Source organism: Brassica napus, chromosome C3 (genome assembly GCF_020379485.1).
Source record: "Brassica napus cultivar Da-Ae chromosome C3, Da-Ae, whole genome shotgun sequence".
Taxonomy (NCBI): domain Eukaryota; kingdom Viridiplantae; phylum Streptophyta; class Magnoliopsida; order Brassicales; family Brassicaceae; genus Brassica; species Brassica napus.
The window spans coordinates 6,822,207-6,840,723 of NC_063446.1; the positions used below are offsets into that span (position 1 = coordinate 6,822,207).

Consider the following 18,517-nt stretch of genomic DNA (forward strand, 5'->3'; position numbering starts at 1 on the left):
CTGTAAGAGATAGTGGGGACGGAAATCAATGTGAGAGTAAATTTATATTTTGTGAGATATTGAGAAAAGGTAGAATATTAGAAAAAGTCATTATAAATTTAATTTTATAAGAGTTAAACTTAAAAAATATATTTTTCTTAAATTATCACCTTACACATACTCGTAAAACTTGAGCATCTCTTTTTTAGATCTCAGTGTTGAGTCCCTCCTAGATGGAAAGAACCAAGTGGTCATGAGACATAATGGTTGTTGATAATGGAGCTGATATGATGACGAAGTCATTACCGAGGGGGAAGCTTGAGGTATGCCGAGAGATAGCCGAAATGGTTGTTTCTTCCATCTAGTCGGAGGGGGAGTTTGTTGGGTCCCTCCTAGATGGAGAGAACCAAGTGGTCAAGAGACATAATAATTCTCATGACCTTAAGTAATTATCGATGCTCCCCTTTGCACTGTAGACTCACAATAATAGAGTTTAGAGAAAGAGACAAAAAAGAAAAAAAAGAGAGAAGGAGGAGAAAACTCGTCAGACTATTTCAAGACTGGTTTTGGAAGATCAAACGGAACTTGATCGGGCTGATATTTTGTTGGAAGCTTCTTCAGTCAGTGGGTTAGAGATTCACCGAAGGGATTTGAATTTCAACGGTTGGATCTTCTGTTGTCTGGGTTTTGGTGAAGCTGGTCGTCACAGTTCTTCAGCTGGACAGTCTTGAGTGTTTGGTAAATCCGACAGTGAGATATTCTCTTCTTGAGCTGAAACTTGGCAGAGGTATTGTTGACTGGTTTATCTTGGATTTGTACGGTTGGATTAGTCTCTGGATGCCGGAATCCTTGTGAGCTGAGGTCGTTTGGTTGATGCCGGTTTTGAAGCTTTGTGTTGCTCTCTTGTTGTTGTTGTTGCTTGTGTTGGTGATAGCTCTTTGTAGCTATACTCTTTGTTCTGTTCAGGCTGTTGAACAGGGAGGAAGTGGTTGTACTCATACCATTTATATAGTGGATTTTTGAGTGGACTACGGTCCCGTGGTTTTTCCTTCTCACATCGAGGAGGTTTTCCACTTAAAAATTGTGTGTCTCATTTACGTTTTTCTGCATATCACATCCCGCCATCGTCAAAGTATTTTCTTCACAGGTTCACACAAGGTCAGGGGAACACGACTATTAGTATTTCCGCTGCGCCGTGTGACTTTCCCCAGCAGAGTGGTATCAGAGCTTCTAGTTTTAGAGCTTTGGTTTTGATAACTTTGGGTTATTATTTGCTTGTGTGAAAGATGAAAAATATGAGCAGGATGATAAGCTTGAATAGTGCTAACTATCATCTATGGAAGGGTAAGATGGAGGATTTGCTCTTTGTTAAAGAATTCCATGTTCCAGTCTTCGAGGAGTAGAAACATGAGAAAAAGACAGATGAAGAGTGGAAGCTGCAGCATTGCCAAGTGTGTGGGTTGATAAGGCAATGGGTAGATGATAATGTGTTGCATCATATTGAGTCTGAGACGGATGCTCGTTCTTTATGGAAGAAGCTGGAGCAGTTATATGCTAGGAAGACCGGAAACAACAAGATGTACATGATCAAGAAGTTGATTGAGCTGAGGTATTAGGAGGGGACTCCAATGACGGATCACTTGAATGCGTTTCAGGGATTGCTCAACAAGTTGTCTGATATGGGCATCAAGTTTGATGATGAGATTCACGGTCTGTGGCTTCTCGGTACTTTACCGGACTCTTGGGAAGTTTTCAGGATGTCTCTTTGTAACTCCGCGCCGGAAGGTGTTATTTCGATGGATTCAGTGAAGAACAGTGTTCTTAATGAGGAAGCAAGAAAGCAGTCGAATGCTAGCAATTCGCGTTCAGATGTCTTTGTTACTGAGTCAAGGGGGAGAAGTACAAGTAGAGATCCCAAGAGACACAAGAACAGGAGCAGGAGAAAGTCTAATTGATTTGCAAATATGGAGTGCTATTTCTGTCATAAGAAAGGGCACATGAAGAAGGATTGCTGGAAGTTGAAAAATAAGCAGCAAGGAAATCAAGAAGAAAAGGTGGACCAGGTGAATGTCACCGAAGATCAGTTTCGGATTCTTCTTGAGGGTGATGCCATTAATGTCGCATGCCAGGACACCAGTTGGGTGATTGACAGTGGAGCTACTACTCATGCTACATCACATCGGGATTTGTTTTCTACCTATACTACAGGTAATTATGGTTCTGTGAAGATGGGGAATGATGTGATGGCTCAGGTTGCTGGCATTGGTGATGTTTGCTTGGAGACTAGTCTTGGTACTAGGCTGGTGTTTAAGGATGTTAAGCATGTTCCGGATATTAGGATGAATCTGATATCGACGGGAAGATTTGATGATGAGGGTTATTTCAGTTTGCACGGTGGTGGTAAATGGAAGCTCTCTTGCGGTTCTTTGATTGTGGCTCGAGGTGAGAAGTCTTCATCTTTCTATTGGATGCAGGCTAAGGTCTCCAAAGATGTTGTTAACGCGGTGGAGAATGATAATGCCATGGAGTTATGGCATAAGAGACTCGGTCACATGAGTGAGAAGGGAATGGCTGTGTTGTCTAAGAATGAGGTGATTCCAAGAATCTCTGGTTTGCACCTACAGAAGTGTTCGCATTGCTTTGCGGGAAAACAACACAAAGTATCGTTCAAGTCTTCCGCACCTTATAGGAAACTCGAGGTACTGGATTTGATACACTCAGATGTGTGTGGTCCAATGAAGACAAGATCTCTTGGCGGCCATCATATTTTGTGACTTTCATTGATGATCATTCAAGGAAGTCGTGGGTATTTCCTATGAGGACGAAGGATCATGTACTGGGATATTTCCTATGAGAGACAAACGGGGAAGAAGCTGAAGTGTATCTGCAGTGATAATGGTGGAGAGTATCTTGGACCATTTGATGCTTATTGCAAAGAGCATGAAATAAGGCATCAGTTCACGCCACCTCATACTCCACAGTTGAATGGGTTGACTGAAAGGATGAATCGGACGATTGTCGAGAGGATGGGATGTTTGATCTCACAGTCAGGCTTATCGATGACTTTCTGGGCAGAAGCTTTGAACACGGTGGTTCATGTGCTGAATTTGTCACCAATTGCTCCATTGGATGGTGATGTTCCAGAGAGGGTTTAGAGTGGTAAGGATGTTTCTTACAGTCACTTGAGGGTCTTTGAGTGTAAGACATTTGTTCATATTCCCAAGGTTGATAGATCGAAGCTTGAGATGAAGTCGCGGCAGTGTGTGTTCATTGGTTATGGTCAGGATGAGTTCGGGTACAGATTTTATGATCCCGTTGAGAGGAAACTCGTAAGGAGCAGAGATGTTGTGTTTATGGAAGATCAAACGATTAGGGACATTGACAAGTCCAAAAAGCCAACTCAGATTTTTGAGGGTTTGATCGATACAGAGGCTACTCATTCTACATCGGTTGAGGTTGAGGTTCAGGATAATACACCCAGTGCAGATGCTCTCGCACATGAAGATGGTAGTGGTGATCATGGTGACGATCATGGTGAGACACCAGCTGCTAAGAACCAACGTAACCTACTACTGTTAGAAGATCCGAGAGAGGTCTTAGACCGTCGACAAGGTATGATCCTAGTGAGTATGTATTACTTACTGATGGGGGAGAGCCAGAAAGCTATGAAGAAGCTTTGGAGGATGAACACAAGGATAAGTGGTTTGGAGCCATGGATGAGGAGATGGATTCTTTTGAGGAGAACCATACTTTTGAGTTGGTGGAATTACCTAAGGGCAAGAAGGCTCTGCTTAATAAGTGGGTGTACAGAATTAAGCATGAGGATGAGAATTTGCCACCTCGACACAAGGCTAGATTGGTTGTGAAAGGCTACAAACAAAAGAAAGGAATTGATTATGATGAAATCTTTTCTCCTGTTGTGAAGATGTCATCCATTCGGGTTGTACTTGGATTGGCAGCGAGCCTTGATCTAGAGGTTGAGCAAATGGATGTGAAGACTGCTTTCCTTCATGGTGATTTGGAGGAAGAGATCTACATGGAACAACCGGAAGGCTATGTGGAAAAGGGCAAAGAAAATTTGGTTTGCCGCTTGAAGAAAAGCCTTTATGGATTAAAGCAAGCACCAATGCAGTGGTACATGAAGTTCAAGTCTATTATGGGGGAGCATGGTTATGCAGAGACTGATTCAGATCATTGTGTATTTGTGAAGGTGTTCGGCGAGGATGATTTTATCATCTTGTTGTTGTATGTCGATGATATGTTGATTGTGGACAGAAACATGGACAGAATTAAGGAGCTGAAAGAGCAGCTAAGCATGCCCTTTGCCATGAAAGATATGGGTCCAGCGAAATAGATTCTCGGTATGAGAATTATTCGAGATAGAGGTGAGAAGCTGATTCACTTATCTCAGGAGAAGTACATTGAAAAAGTACTTAAGCGGTTTCACATGGACAAGTCTAACGTGTTGAGTACTCCTCTTGCTCCACACTTAAGACTGAGCAGTCAACAAATTCCGAAGACATATGCGGAGAATGAAGATATGGCGAAGGTTCCATATGCTTCTGCAGTGGGTAGTTTGATGTATGCCATGGTCTGTACAAGACCGGATTTAGCCTACGCCGTTGGAATTGTCAGCAGGTTTCTCTCCAATCCGGGAAGAGAACATTGGAATGATGTGAAGTGGATTTTGAGATATCTCCGAGGGACTTCTGATTTGAAGATTACATTTGGAGGTAAGAAGCCATTGTTTGTCAGTTACACTGATTCTGACATGTCGGGAGATGCTGATTCTAGCAAATCTACTTCGGGTTACTTGGCAACATTTGCGGGTGGAGCTGTGGCATGGCAGTCAAGGTTGCAAAAGTGTGTTGCACTATCTACCACTGAGGCAGAGTTCATTGCTGCAGTTGAAGCTTGTAAAGAGCTGTTGTGGATGAAGAACTTCTGTGAAGAGATCGGTTTCAAGCAAGAAAAATATATGTTGCTTTGTGATAGTCAAAGCGCTATTTGTCTCGGGAAGAATTCTACATTTCATTCGAAGTTAAAACACATTCAGAGGAGGTATCATTGGATACGTGATGTGGTTGCTTCTAAGGAAGTGGAACTTGAGAAAGTTCATACGGGTGATAATGGAGCTGATATGATGACGAAGTCATTACCGAGGGGGAAGCTTGAGGTATGCCGAGAGATAGCCGAAATGGTTGTTTCTTCCATCTAGTCGGAGGGGGAGTTTGTTGGGTCCCTCCTAGATGGAGAGAACCAAGTGGTCATGAGACATAATAATTCTCATGACCTTAAGTAATTATTGATGTTCCCCTTTGCACTGTATACTCACAATAATATAGTTTAGAGAGAGAGAAAAAAGAGAAAAAGAAGAGAGAAGGAGAAAACTCGTCAGACTATTTCAAGACTGGTTTTGGAGGATCAAACGGAACTTGATCGGGCTGATATTTTGTTGGAAGCTTGTTCAGTCAGTGGGTTAGAGATTCGCCGAAGGGATTTGGATTTCAACGGTTGGATCTTCTGTTGTCTGGGTTTTGGTGAAGCGGATCGTCACAGTTCTTCAGCTGAGCAGTCTTGAGTGTTTGGTAAATCCGACGGTGAGATATTCTCTTCTTGAGCTGAAACTTGGCAGATGTATTGTTGACTAGTTTATCTTGGATTTGTATGGTTGGATTAGTCTCTGGATGCTGGAATCATTGTGAGCTGAGGTCGTTTGGTTGCTGCCAGTTTTGAAGCTTAATTTGTGTTGCTCTCTTGTTATTGTTGTTGCTTGTGTTGGTGATAGCTCTTTGTAGCTATACTCTCTGTTCTGTTCAGGCTGTTGAACAGGGAGGACGTGGTTGTACTCATACTATTTATATAGTGGATTTTTGAGTGGACTATGGTCCCGTGGTTTTTCCTTCTCACATCGAGGAGATTTTCCACGTAAAAATTGTGTGTCTCATTTACGTTTTTCTACATATCACATTCCGCCATCGTCAAAGTATTTTCTTCACAGGTTCACACAAGGTCATGGAAACACGACCATTAGTATTTCCGCTGCGCCGTGTGACTTTCCCCAGCACTCAGAAGTTGGATGATCGTTTACGCCAAACAAATATGTAATCTCTTTAGTGTAAACATTTGCTAGCACACGAGATACTTTTTTATAATGTTGTCTGTCGCATGAGATCATTTTTAAGTTGCTTGTAGTTTAAAACTGGTGTCAATGAACAAAAAAAAAAATTGGTGTCAATGATTTGAAAAAACTTGGGTCTTAACATCTTTCACCATATGATACATTTCTTCTAAGGAAAGTTTTCCATAAGCTCATGTAAAAATATGTAGTATAGTACAAACAAATATATTCCACCAGCATTAACCAGAAAATTGTACTTAACTTCTGAGCAAGTAATAATCTATGTTTTCTTAAACCAAATAGCAAAAAAAAAACTATCTAAGCAAAGAAAACTTTTGGTGTGGTGTAAAACCTTGGGCCAGAGATTCTGTTGGCTTGTAAATACAAGAGGGTACGTTACTAAAATTTATGGCGAATGGGACCATAGTATTCTGAGCCGTCGATTTTTTCCTATTGGATCCTCGATATCCAGTGTATAGATGCCGATCTAACGGTCATGATCCATTTTCTTCGAACTTACCTTACCAAATGTTTCTTTGGCAAGCTTTTTAAGCGTTTTCTTGGCACACGCACCACTTGTAAGTTGTAACAGTCACTTTACATATTCTATAATTGGTTGGCATAGACTGCCAAGTAGTGCCAATTTTTAATGTCTAATGAAATGCCAAATCCATGCATTGTTTCATATAACATTTTAAGGCCTATATCATATAGATTTTTGATGTTTCTGTAATAAATACTAGAGAGAGATATACTGTAATAGATATACACTGAAGAGAGCCGGAAAATAACATAAAGGATAATAGATGGAAGTTATGGTGAGATATAGTGATAATTTGAAAGAAGATTAATGGGAAATTTTGGAATTGCCGTCATCGCCATGCACAATGAGAAGATTTTTGAATATTTCAACGAAAGGTAACCATTGCCCCAACGTCGGAACTACTGCTTAAATGTCTTCTCAAGCCATTATTGCCTAAGCTATCAAGCTTATCATCTCCCACACAAAGAAAAAATCGTAATTCACTGCACTCTATATGAAAAGTGACAATTAATAGGCGATGAAATCAAAGTAAAAGCTAACAGAGAACATTGTCGTCTTGTAAACTTGTGGGGTTGTAGACGTCAACATGCATTACTACATTCTAACCTTTTTAACGTAATTGTGTTATCGCATTACGAACACATGAGCCCCGACCATTAACGTAATCATACTTTTTGTTTGCTCTTAAATGTACAATTTAAGCTTGCATTGTTTCCCTTCGATTTTACTTGTATATTTTCAATCCAACACGCACGGGTGGTTCCCACATTTAAAAAATTGCAACGATGGTACGCAATTTTTCAAAAAAAAAAAAAAAACTACAGTATGCATTAAGTTTTACTCACTTTAACAAAAAAAATAATTCTACTAGTTTTTAAGTCTTTTATTTCTAAAGATGTTATAGAATATCTCATATATATTAAATTTGAAGCATTACAACATTTTAACTATAACACGTGTCATCACTACGATGCTTTTTAAACTTTTTAGAGAAAAATATTGGTCCACTAAACATATATTATATACTTCTCATTAAACTAACCATGAAATTAATTAATAATCTAAAATTATTATTATTTTTTTCTTTCCTTAAATAAAAGCTACGGAATTACCAAAAGTGAATTAATATATATTTGACAACTAATGATTTTAATAATAAAGATTTGACAACAATTTACATATATTCCATTATTTTTAATGCTTTATTATTAAAATAAATTAAACAATCATATTAACCATATAATAAAAATTTAGATTTTTGTATATGTTCTATTTTGAACTTTTAAAATGCTTATAAATAACGAAAAATTGTTAAAAGTCTCAAACTAAAAAATTTATGATCTATAGTTTAAATTTTTTGTTATATTAAAATACAATGATCATAAAACCATATGAACAAAAATCACATTTAATAGATATTCAGACTAATATATATATGTGGCTTATGAATGATATAATTATGGTCAAAGTTCATATTCAACAATTATTAAAATATGCATTTCATTCCACGCATGTGCGCGAATATATAATCACCTAGTTGTTTATTATTTTTGAATATGCTCCATATCATCAAATTTGGTTTTCAACTAAAATATACACTGAACCAAAATCTGAAAACTTATAGTTAATTAATATATATATATATAAATATATAATTATATGACTGAATCATCTTTTTAATTAATTTTAGTTTTCTTTAACCAACTTTCAGGATTAGGGTTGAAACTGCTTAAGAAGAAAATTAACATACTTTTGAAATATAAAAATTGTACCTGCATTGATAAGAAAAATTGAATTAAGTAACAAGAATATATATAAGGCATTTCGCAATATATTATTCTCAAACTATTTATTACTTTTATTTCAATATAAATGACCAAATATGACATATTAGGTGATTTTTTCGTGCTCATGCACGGATATAAATATTTACAAAATAAAAATATTATAATAATTTCTTGTTATTTATTTTTAATTTGAAATTACTTTATAATTGTATGCATAATTTATATTAATAATATTGTATTACTTTAATTAGACATATGATTTTAGATATGTTATATTTAGTTGGTTTTGTTGTTTTTTAGAGTCAATTTAGTTATCATTTAGGTATATTAGATTGCATCTATGTCTCTGAATTCAACAATACCATTTTTTTAATTTTAAATATATTAAAATTATGATAAATTTTCTTAAGATATATTGGTCTTAGAATGAAATATAAAATAAACTAAAATGTCTGATTCTAAATTATGTAAATTAATATAACGAAAATATTCTACAGTCTCATGCATATATATAAATTTTACAAAATAACTAAATTATAATAGTTGGATAATATTTTATTTTCATTTGTTAATATGTTTTGAGTCATCATATAATTTACATTTATAAAATAAATTATTATTATAAATTAGATATTCTTATTGTAGTTAAATAAATGATATTAGATATAAGTTGGATTAGTCGAGTCACTCATGTTGTGAGTATATTGAGTTATATATTTTTTTTTCAAATTCAAACTGAAGTATAATTATTTTATTATAATTAAGTAAAATCAAATTAATTTTATTTATCGTTTAAATGTGAATATAGTTTCATGATATTTATCAAATTATATGTTGATTTTTTTAAAAAAATGTCATAAAATAAAGCGATGATCAATATGAAGTTACATATATAAGTAACTAATACATTTTTTAGAAATTCATGAACACATGTCAATATTTACCATAATTAAACTAAAATGGTAAACTGAAATTTATTTTAAATAGTCTTAAAAATGAGAATTCATATTTTCTTTGGTATTTTAATTCTAGTCATATTAAGTTCCACAAACATAGAAACATAAAATTTAAAAGCAAATTTAAAATTATGAAAACAAATAATTTTAATAATGATAAAAAATATAATATATCTACATATTTTGTAATTATTTGTTTCAAAGATGTTTATTGTCAATGCTTTTTTAATATCTCTTAAAAATAAACCGTTTAAAAATATTGTGTGATTGTATTTTAAAAAATCATATTATATAAGTAAAAATATAATTTATAGATTTTTTTGTTGTAATTGATACATATTATAGTCAACTAAATATATGAAAAATAAATAAAACTTTTCAATAATACTAATTATAAACTATTTTTAGTCAATTAAACATATATCAGTTTATGTTACTTAATTATTATATGTAATCATCTAAGAAAATAGATAAATATACAACAATTATTTCTATTACTTTGAAAATATATATTTTTGTATTGTTTAAAATTATGTATTAAAAGAAATAATATATTTTTTTCTAATATCAAGATTATGTGTGTGAATGTTATTTTATGAAATCACATTATATGCAAATATATATTTTCATCTAAGAAAATATAGATATAGTATAAATTAAAATATAATATATATATTTTTTAGTATTACTGTTATTTCAGTTTTAAAATTTAATTGAATATTTTATTTTTATATTTATATAGTTTTTTGTAAAAAAGATTACTCTTCCGCTTCCGCAAACGCTAACTAGAACCCGCTTTTAAATTTATGAAGTTCATAACGGTTTGAATCAATTTATAGCGTTTTCAGTGATTGTTTCAAAACTTCAACAACCGTTACTGATAGTAAAAACTATATTTGCAGATGTTAGCGGAAAACCAATCATACCCTAAATAAAGTAATAATAATACGGCTAAAAAAGCAAATCCGTATTTCTCATCTTTTCTTTATAAAGTCTCGTTCATATGCCATATGAGACGCAGGAAAAAAAAACTTCAAGACATTATATTTTCAATAAAAGCCTCCGTAAGAAGTTTCTCAGAAACAGTGAGAAGACGGAAAAAAACTATAAATATCCCCAGAAAGAAAAAACAGAAAAAGAGAAGCATCAGATCTGAGAAAAAAAATGTGTCTGGTGTGTTTATGCGATGACGAAGAGACAGAGTTAGGGAGACAACAAGCACCTGGGTTATGTCCTTATTGTGGAGGTAAAGTGCAAATGCTTGATGTCGAAAGAAAATGGATGTTTTGTTTCGTTCCCCTCTGTTTCAAGATCAAGAGGAAGTATTTGTGTTCTTCTTGTGATCGTCGTCTCGTTTTGTATCATTAAATATTGATATATTAAAGTAGATTAATTAGCATTTTAAATAATTTTAGTCGGTGGCTTTTGGTACGTTTTTAGTATTATGTGTCGTGTAAAACCGACATTGATCTTTTAGAAGTTAGAAGTCTCTCGATATGATGTTCAAATATGATGTACTTTTCTTTTGTCTGCAGTGTCTTCTTAAGTCGGTCCAAAATTAATGTTATGTGTAATGGTTCTTTTAAATGTAATGATAAATCTCTAGCTTGGTATACTTAATTCTGGCGATTTCCTTTTCTATACGGTAGCATGTTCGAACCGTCAGTGTATATGATCTCTAGTGTCTACAATCTTGCAATCCATTTCATTTGTGTACTTTACTTTATGTATATATTAACAAATAATTTTGCATGCAAGTACGGGTGTCAAATCTGCTTGATCTCAGTTCGATAAGATTTTTGGACGTCTTGTTATTTTTATCGCGTGAAAAGTACAAATCACGACGAGAGAAAACAAGAACGGTGTCGAAAATGTTGGATTGAACCCGAGTTTATCAATGGTGTAAATGGTGACTACATTTATTACGCTAACAACGCTATTACTTCAAACAATTTACCATTCGTACACTAAAATGCTTAATGCACATTTATAGCATTAAACCTTTGTAAGATATGTATCAATTTGTAATGATAGTAGGAATACCACCGATCGCGGACAAATCTTTAATATTTAAGTAATGTTTAGACGATATCTCGAGGTCCCTAATTCAAGATTATGATCGTTTCAACATAAAAAAAAAAAAAACATCTTAATTTGCGTATCAACATCTTAATTTGCGTTGATACGGTAGTAGCGTCACATCACAGTTAATGATCGATACGGATCTTCTAATTAAATACAGTATGAAATTCTGAAGATATTTTTTTTAAACAAATTAAGATTCACTTGTTGTGATGGTTGTGTAATATTTTCTCGTGAAAAGATCACAACTGATTCTGTCACATGCAATATGACATCAGAGTCAGTGAGTGGTTTATTTACTTTTTAAGTCGGGAGCACAGAAACTGTTTTCTGAAAATTTCAAAAGAAAATAAATACAGGGAAAAGAAAATAGTACTCTTATTTTGGGAGGTTATAAACAGCTCTATACTCTTATATATCTAGTGAAAAACGAAATGAAAATTATGAAACAGTTCTTATCTATATAGATTGTGTAAATGATAGCTTATATAAACTCTTATGTTTTTTTGCCTAACGATAAAACTTTAGGTTTCTGATTCTCATTAAGGTCCATAACAGTTTTTAATAATATGTATGCCAGTTCTACACTAAGTTACCGATAGCTGGATTTAAATCTAACTATAGTAAACCACGTTTCTATTAATGTTATAAGACCACGATTAATGCAGGTCTTTTAAGGAAGATCTATTAGAAAATATAAGAGACGTTTCTTAGTTTTTAATTAAAAAAAGTTAAGAGACATTTTTTCAATAAAAGATATAAGAGATGTTTTTTAGTTAAAAGCTAAAAAAATATTTCCTATATTTGTTAAAAGACTTTTTCTAAGAGACATGTACTAAGTATTCTGAAACAAAGCACGTAGAATATTGATAAACTAGTTATAGAATTTGTATACGAACGTGGGCCAGAATCGTATTTCTTTCTGAGCCGCATGAAGAAACAAATTCAGATTTATTTTCTTTGCCGTCAAATATTACAGGCTGTAAAAGGCTGCATCTATACATGGTTCTAAAATATGATTTTTTTTATTACCTAATAATATTTTTTGCTATATAAGTTTGTATTCTTCTTTTTCAGCCAACAGAGTTTCAGTTGTTTTCATGTTCTTTCAAAGTATGCTTCTACCAAAGAATTTCTTGATATAAGGTGTTGAAAATTTTGTGAGAAATCTCTGATAAAAAGGTGTTTGGACACTTGTACACATATAGAATGTATACATTATCAAATATTCACATGTGGAAAAAGGCATAACCAATCTAAAATTAACAAGTAAAATCGACTTTGATACTGACAAGAGGAGTTCTCATCAATTTTCTAACTTAAAAAGAAAAAAATGCCTTCAATTATCATGCATTTTACATATGTTTTGTAGACTAGTCTAGGCTTCGGTTCAAGATTTTCCAGTTTCTTAGTATATTTTGTTTTTGAAATTCACTTCCCAAACACACAGACAATGTGACATAGAGATCATGAGTTGATAAATTTAGTTGGCATCAGCAAACGCAAATCACGATATCGAAAAAATCAACAGAAACCCAACGCTAGACTTTATATTATCAAAATCATATTATAAACATGAGCTAGTCTGATGGTATGAATAAATCCTGAACCTTTTTTTTTTTTTTTTTTTGAACAACTATAAATCCTGAAGCTAAACATCTCTTTCCGAACAACCATGCCCTGACCTTGAAATCATTTCTCACTATTGAATCACCATATTAGCTTCTTTAACCATCTCAAATGGATTAAAAAAAGCATAGAGACCGCGAGAACAACACAAAAAGATGATGATCCCTCAACAAGTTTCTCTTATTCTCTTAAGTTTTAAGTACACCTGAAGCTATATGGCAACCCAAAAGATGATGGTGAATTGGTGATGTCGAAGACTAAGCTTTAACTATTTTCATGTTCAAAACGATATTTTTGTTTTTTGGGTTGTGAAAATAGAATCGAGCATCGGCCCAAACTTAAGAAGGCAATATGTATCCGAATACAGAAAGCTTGTCTATGCCTAAACCCAATCAATTTGGGCCCACATACCAAATGCTTGTTTAATACATAAGAGGGGACTACATTGTTTTCTTTTTGGAACATAGAGGGACTACATTGTTTGTATTTGTACCAGAGTTAGATGCTTACTGAAAGTAGTTTGAACGCAAAGGATCTGTGCTCAGATAAGCTTATTAAGATAGAAAATATAGAAGCTTTACAGCTTTATTATGCAAGAAATGTAAAGGAAGAAGAAAAACTTTAGAGTGTCTTCAAGATCAAATCTCTAGATTGTTTTCATAAAGAGGAAATTAGATAGTTTTTACTTGTACTAGAGTTAGATGCTCACTGAAAGTAGTTTGAAAGCAAAGGATTTGTGCTCAAATGAGTTTAACAATATAAAGAATAAAATATGAAAAATAGTAGCTCATAAAGCTTTATCATGAAGTTTTTTTCCTTTACATTTCTTGCATAAGAAAGCTTTATGGGGTACTATTTTCATATCTTAGACTATATGTACATTGGTATGAAAAATTCAACATCCTAATTTCTACTTTTTACGTTCCATTTCATTTTCTCTCTTTTCCACCTAACAATTCAACACCCATTCATTTTTTATTTATTTTACAATAAATTTGTTAAGTAAAATTCAAATCTATTATATTGTTAAAAGTTCTCCGTACAACAAAAAGACACATGTGAAAAATGAGGCTCACTATCTGTTCTTTCAACCGGTTAAATCCGAGCAAGCATCCAACCGCCTCATTATTTTGACTCTTATATTTTCAACTGTTGAAAATATTCATTCAACAGCTCCAGTGTATATAGCCTTATTCTCTACGTAACTATGTTGAGAAGCTCATAAACCTTTACTACGAAGTTTGGTCAACTTAGAATGATATATATATCATTATAATTGTGTTGTAAGAAGAAAAAAATGGAATTGAAATTAAATCGAGGCCTCATCAACCTAGGCCTTAGATTGGCCCAAACACTAGGGATAAAGTCTATCCTACACTATAGGATAAACATCGATCAAAACGGAGGGTGAATAACCGTTAGAAACCGTAAGGTTTGGTCCCACATTCTCTCAAGTCAAGGTCAGATTTATTCTCATTATCGGACACGGAAATCACTCGACGAAAAGCCAAATAAGAGACAGTCGGTCTTTTGTTTTTCTGTCGACTCATCCCTTTAATTATGCGGTCGATAAATATAAAGTTTTTTTTTTTTTCAAAAATAAAAAAAGGACGCCGAGGAAAGAAAAAAGAATAGGTTAAAAAAAATCACGCGTGAAATGTACAGAGAAGCGCGTTTACTCTACAAACACTGCTACTCTACTCTCTCCTTCTTTAGAGACATCATCGTCACTCTGTTTCTTTCTTTAATGGTCGGTGAAGAACCGTGATTTGCTCCAAATCTAGACAAAAACATAACACAAAAGTCTCTCTCTCTCTCAATTTATCAATCTCCATCCTCCCGTTATTACCGCCACGTGTTTCTCCCCATCTGTCTCTTCTCTCTCTCTGAGTCAATCGAAACAGAGAGAGACCCTTTTTGCTATGGTGGGTCAGTGTTGATTTCTCTCTCCTCTCGGCGCTCGAGTTGCGAATCTGAACAATGTTATTGACGCCGAAGATGATGATTAGCTCCTGGCTCGGCAAAGATGCGAAGAAGATTCTCAAACGCAAAGACAGTGATGCTGGTGAAAAAGGTACTTCCTTTTTTTTTTTTTACTCAATTAGGGTTTTTGTTACTAAATCAAGAAACGATCTTTGAGCTGTGATTTGATTTGATTCTCGGTTTCAGGGAAAGCGTTAGAGGACTTGCGAGCTTCGTTGTTCAACAGATTCCGTTCGCCGGAGACTCCAAAGAGACAGCAGCAGCAGCAGCAGACACACCGTGTCTGTGGCCCAACCGTTGCTCTCACTTTCAACTTCTTCGTTGCTATTAGCATTATCTTCATGAACAAATGGGTAACTCTCACTTTTTTTTGTAAACTCTTTTCTATTCATCAAAACTAATCAAGAATTTTGTTTTTTTTTTTAATTCGGCAGGTGCTTAAAAACATAGGCTTTGAGTTCCCAGTGTTCCTCACTTTCATCCACTACGTTGTAGCTTTTATTCTAATGGCTCTTCTCAAATCATTCTCCCTTCTCCCCGCTCCACCTCCTTCCTCCAAGTCATCCTCTCTTTCCCTCTACACTCTCGGCATTGTTATGTCGCTCTCTACTGGTCTCGCTAATGTTAGCCTCAAGTACAACAGGTTTTGTGAATTATCCTCTCTATCTCCTCTGGTAAGTCTCATTACGTTTCTCTCACCACGGTGGTGTTTTGTTTCACAGTGTTGGATTCTACCAGATGGCCAAAATCGCGGTCACGCCTTCTATAGTCTTTGCAGAGTTCTTGTGGTATAGAAAGAGAGTTTCTTTCATGAAGGTTAGCTGAGATTCTCTCTCTAAAATTAGTTGCACATATTGCTAGGGGTGCAGTTACAAAAAGGTTAAGGCGCATTAGAAATATTAAGGGGTGTGACATGCAAATTTAATTAATCATCACTTGTGCAAAATTTAATTAATTGGATTTGCAATGATTCATTAGGAGCAAAGAGAAAGGCTTTGGTATAGTAACTAACTTTGTGGCTGATGTTACTTTTTTCCAGGTGGTTGCACTGACAGTTGTATCAGTGGGAGTTGCGGTTGCGACTGTAACGGATTTACAGTTTAGTCTTTTTGGTGCTTGTGTGGCTTTAGCGTGGATCATACCCAGCGCTACCAACAAAATCTTATGGTCTAATATGCAACAACGAGAGAACTGGACCGCATTAGCGTATGTTTGAATCAAAATCATATTCTTATTATGTTTAATTTCATTTATTCTCCCTGTATCATCAACATATCTCTTTATGAATTAAACAGGTTGATGTGGAAGACAACACCAATCACCCTCTTGTTTCTAGTGTCAATGATACCGTTCTTGGATCCACCTGGCGCTCTGTCCTTCGACTGGAGCCTTGCCAATACCTCCGCCATTTTCCTTTCAGCGTTTCTTGGTTTCTTTCTTCAGTGGTCAGGAGCCTTAGCTCTCGGGTGGGTTAACCTTTTTCATGTAATGTTAATTAGTGTGGTCGGAACGCAATACTTATATGTTGTCCATTTTCTGCAGAGCAACTTCTGCGATCACGCACGTTGTCTTGGGACAGTTCAAGACATGTGTCCTCCTCCTTGGGAATTTCTACATCTTCGGGTCGAATAGTGGTGTGGTTAGCGTTTGCGGTGCGATTGTGGCGATTATTGGGACGTCTTTGTATACTTACCTTAACACGAGAGGTCAATCTCTTAAGGCTTCGTCTTCTTCTTCTTCTCTTTTGGACAAGAAGTCAAGATTCAGTGAGCTTAAGGATGATGAGAAGAATCTTCTTGAACCTTACGGCTCTGACGCGGTTTAGCCTAGTCTCTTAACGTTTCTTTTCTAGTATAGTTTTAATTGATTTTTTTTCCACGTTCACTACTTATTAGATTCGTATTTTCAACTTTTTGGTCTCTTTTTTTCTGTGTTGATTCTAACTTCTAATTTTATCCCTGAAAGTAAACCATTTTGGTAGCAAGTGTTTTCAATTAAACGGTTATGTTCTGTTTTTCTTTTGTCAAGTTTTGGAGATGTATATGTGCTGTATTTTGAAATTTTAATAATTTTTCAGATGAAGAATTTAGTTTCCCACTATTTCAAGTTATAATATATGTTTTGGAATTTTTTTTCTAACAAAATAAGAATCCAGAAAGACTTTAATAATCAAATTGGTATTTCTGTATGTATATATAACGGTATTTGACAGGTGAATACAACAGTTATATACTAACTTATTCTGTTTATATTATTAAAATATAATCACATATCTCATAGTTTAAATTCAACAAAAGTGTAAACTATTTTTAATGTTTCTTGCCTGCCTGCATTTGGTATGAATACATTAGCAAATGAAACATTCAGTATGCATAGAACACTGAAAATACCTTTTTTTTTTTTACTCAAAAAAAAAACAAATAAACTAATGTCATCTGAATGATCTAGGCTTTGAGGGCTGAGTAACTTACAAAATGAAATGGGCCAGTTTTGAGGCTCATTTGTTTTTTTCGTTCTTAATGCGTGATGTAACAAACTAATGTCATCTGAATGAGAGTATCGAGAAACAAACAACGGATGAAAAGCTGAGCGGTTACATAAGTATCCAAAGCAATACACAAGGGATTGCTCTTACTCTCCTAGTCTTGGAGATAAGATTACTCTTAAGCAGAAAGGAAAAAGTAAACTGAACCCACTCACCATCCTCTCTCCCTTAAGTTGAGGTACTCTACTAATAATCTTCAAGTTATCAAATAGTGAATACTGATTATCTTAGTTTCAGGCTCGGTATTTTGGTGTCACTGAGTTCTCAAGACAAACAAAAATTATTCTGTAAATCTTTCAGGTCCAGACAACAGTATCTGCGATTTTGAGTCCTTTTCCCTTTAATCTGCTATATGAGCAGCATTATAATCATGAGGAATAATATTAAGATGTATGGACGAGTTGGATTCTGTGTTATTTTTCCTTTTTGCTTTGGTGAGATAGTGTGCACAAGCAGGAATGGGAAATCTCACAATTTATCAAATTAAAAAAATTCTAACTCTAAACTATAGTACGTTAGTTACTACCATACAAACTTATGCAGTGAATAAAAAACACGTCGAAGTGAAATACTAGTTTTCTTATCCGTACCTAAATTGTATGATAACGAGTGAACGATGATTTCGCATGTGATTAATTAAACTTATGTTTTAAAACAAGATTTGGTGACTATAACATGCTCATGTCTGATCATATCAAATTTGAAACAGTATGAACATTAAGGAAGGCCCTTTCTCAACAGATTTTGTTTCCTACTCTATTCACAAAAACTTCTGTAAACTTCAAAACGTTATAAATATTGTGCTCCTAGTATAAATATGTTATTCTGTTACCCATCAATAATTTACGCTTAAAATTTAAAAATATCCTTGTCATATAAATTGCTGTTCGT

General features: G+C 34.5%; 2 protein-coding genes across 2 annotated transcripts; both read left to right on the forward strand.

Moving 5' to 3' along the window:
• Window positions 1-10,391: 10,391 nt before the first annotated feature.
• Window positions 10,392-11,007, forward strand: LOC106385391. Its single transcript, XM_013825315.3, has one exon. It carries the CDS (start codon window positions 10,552-10,554, stop codon window positions 10,753-10,755), a length of 204 nt encoding a protein of 67 aa, XP_013680769.2. The 5' UTR covers window positions 10,392-10,551; the 3' UTR covers window positions 10,756-11,007.
• A 3,716-nt stretch (window positions 11,008-14,723) lies between these two features.
• LOC106387319 (nucleotide-sugar uncharacterized transporter 1) lies at window positions 14,724-17,181 on the forward strand. Its single transcript, XM_048752258.1, has 7 exons — window positions 14,724-15,172; window positions 15,268-15,434; window positions 15,516-15,724; window positions 15,804-15,897; window positions 16,121-16,287; window positions 16,377-16,547; window positions 16,624-17,181. Exons 1-7 carry the CDS (start codon window positions 15,079-15,081, stop codon window positions 16,904-16,906), a joined length of 1,185 nt encoding a protein of 394 aa, XP_048608215.1. The 5' UTR covers window positions 14,724-15,078; the 3' UTR covers window positions 16,907-17,181.
• The last annotated feature ends 1,336 nt before the right edge of the window (window positions 17,182-18,517 follow it).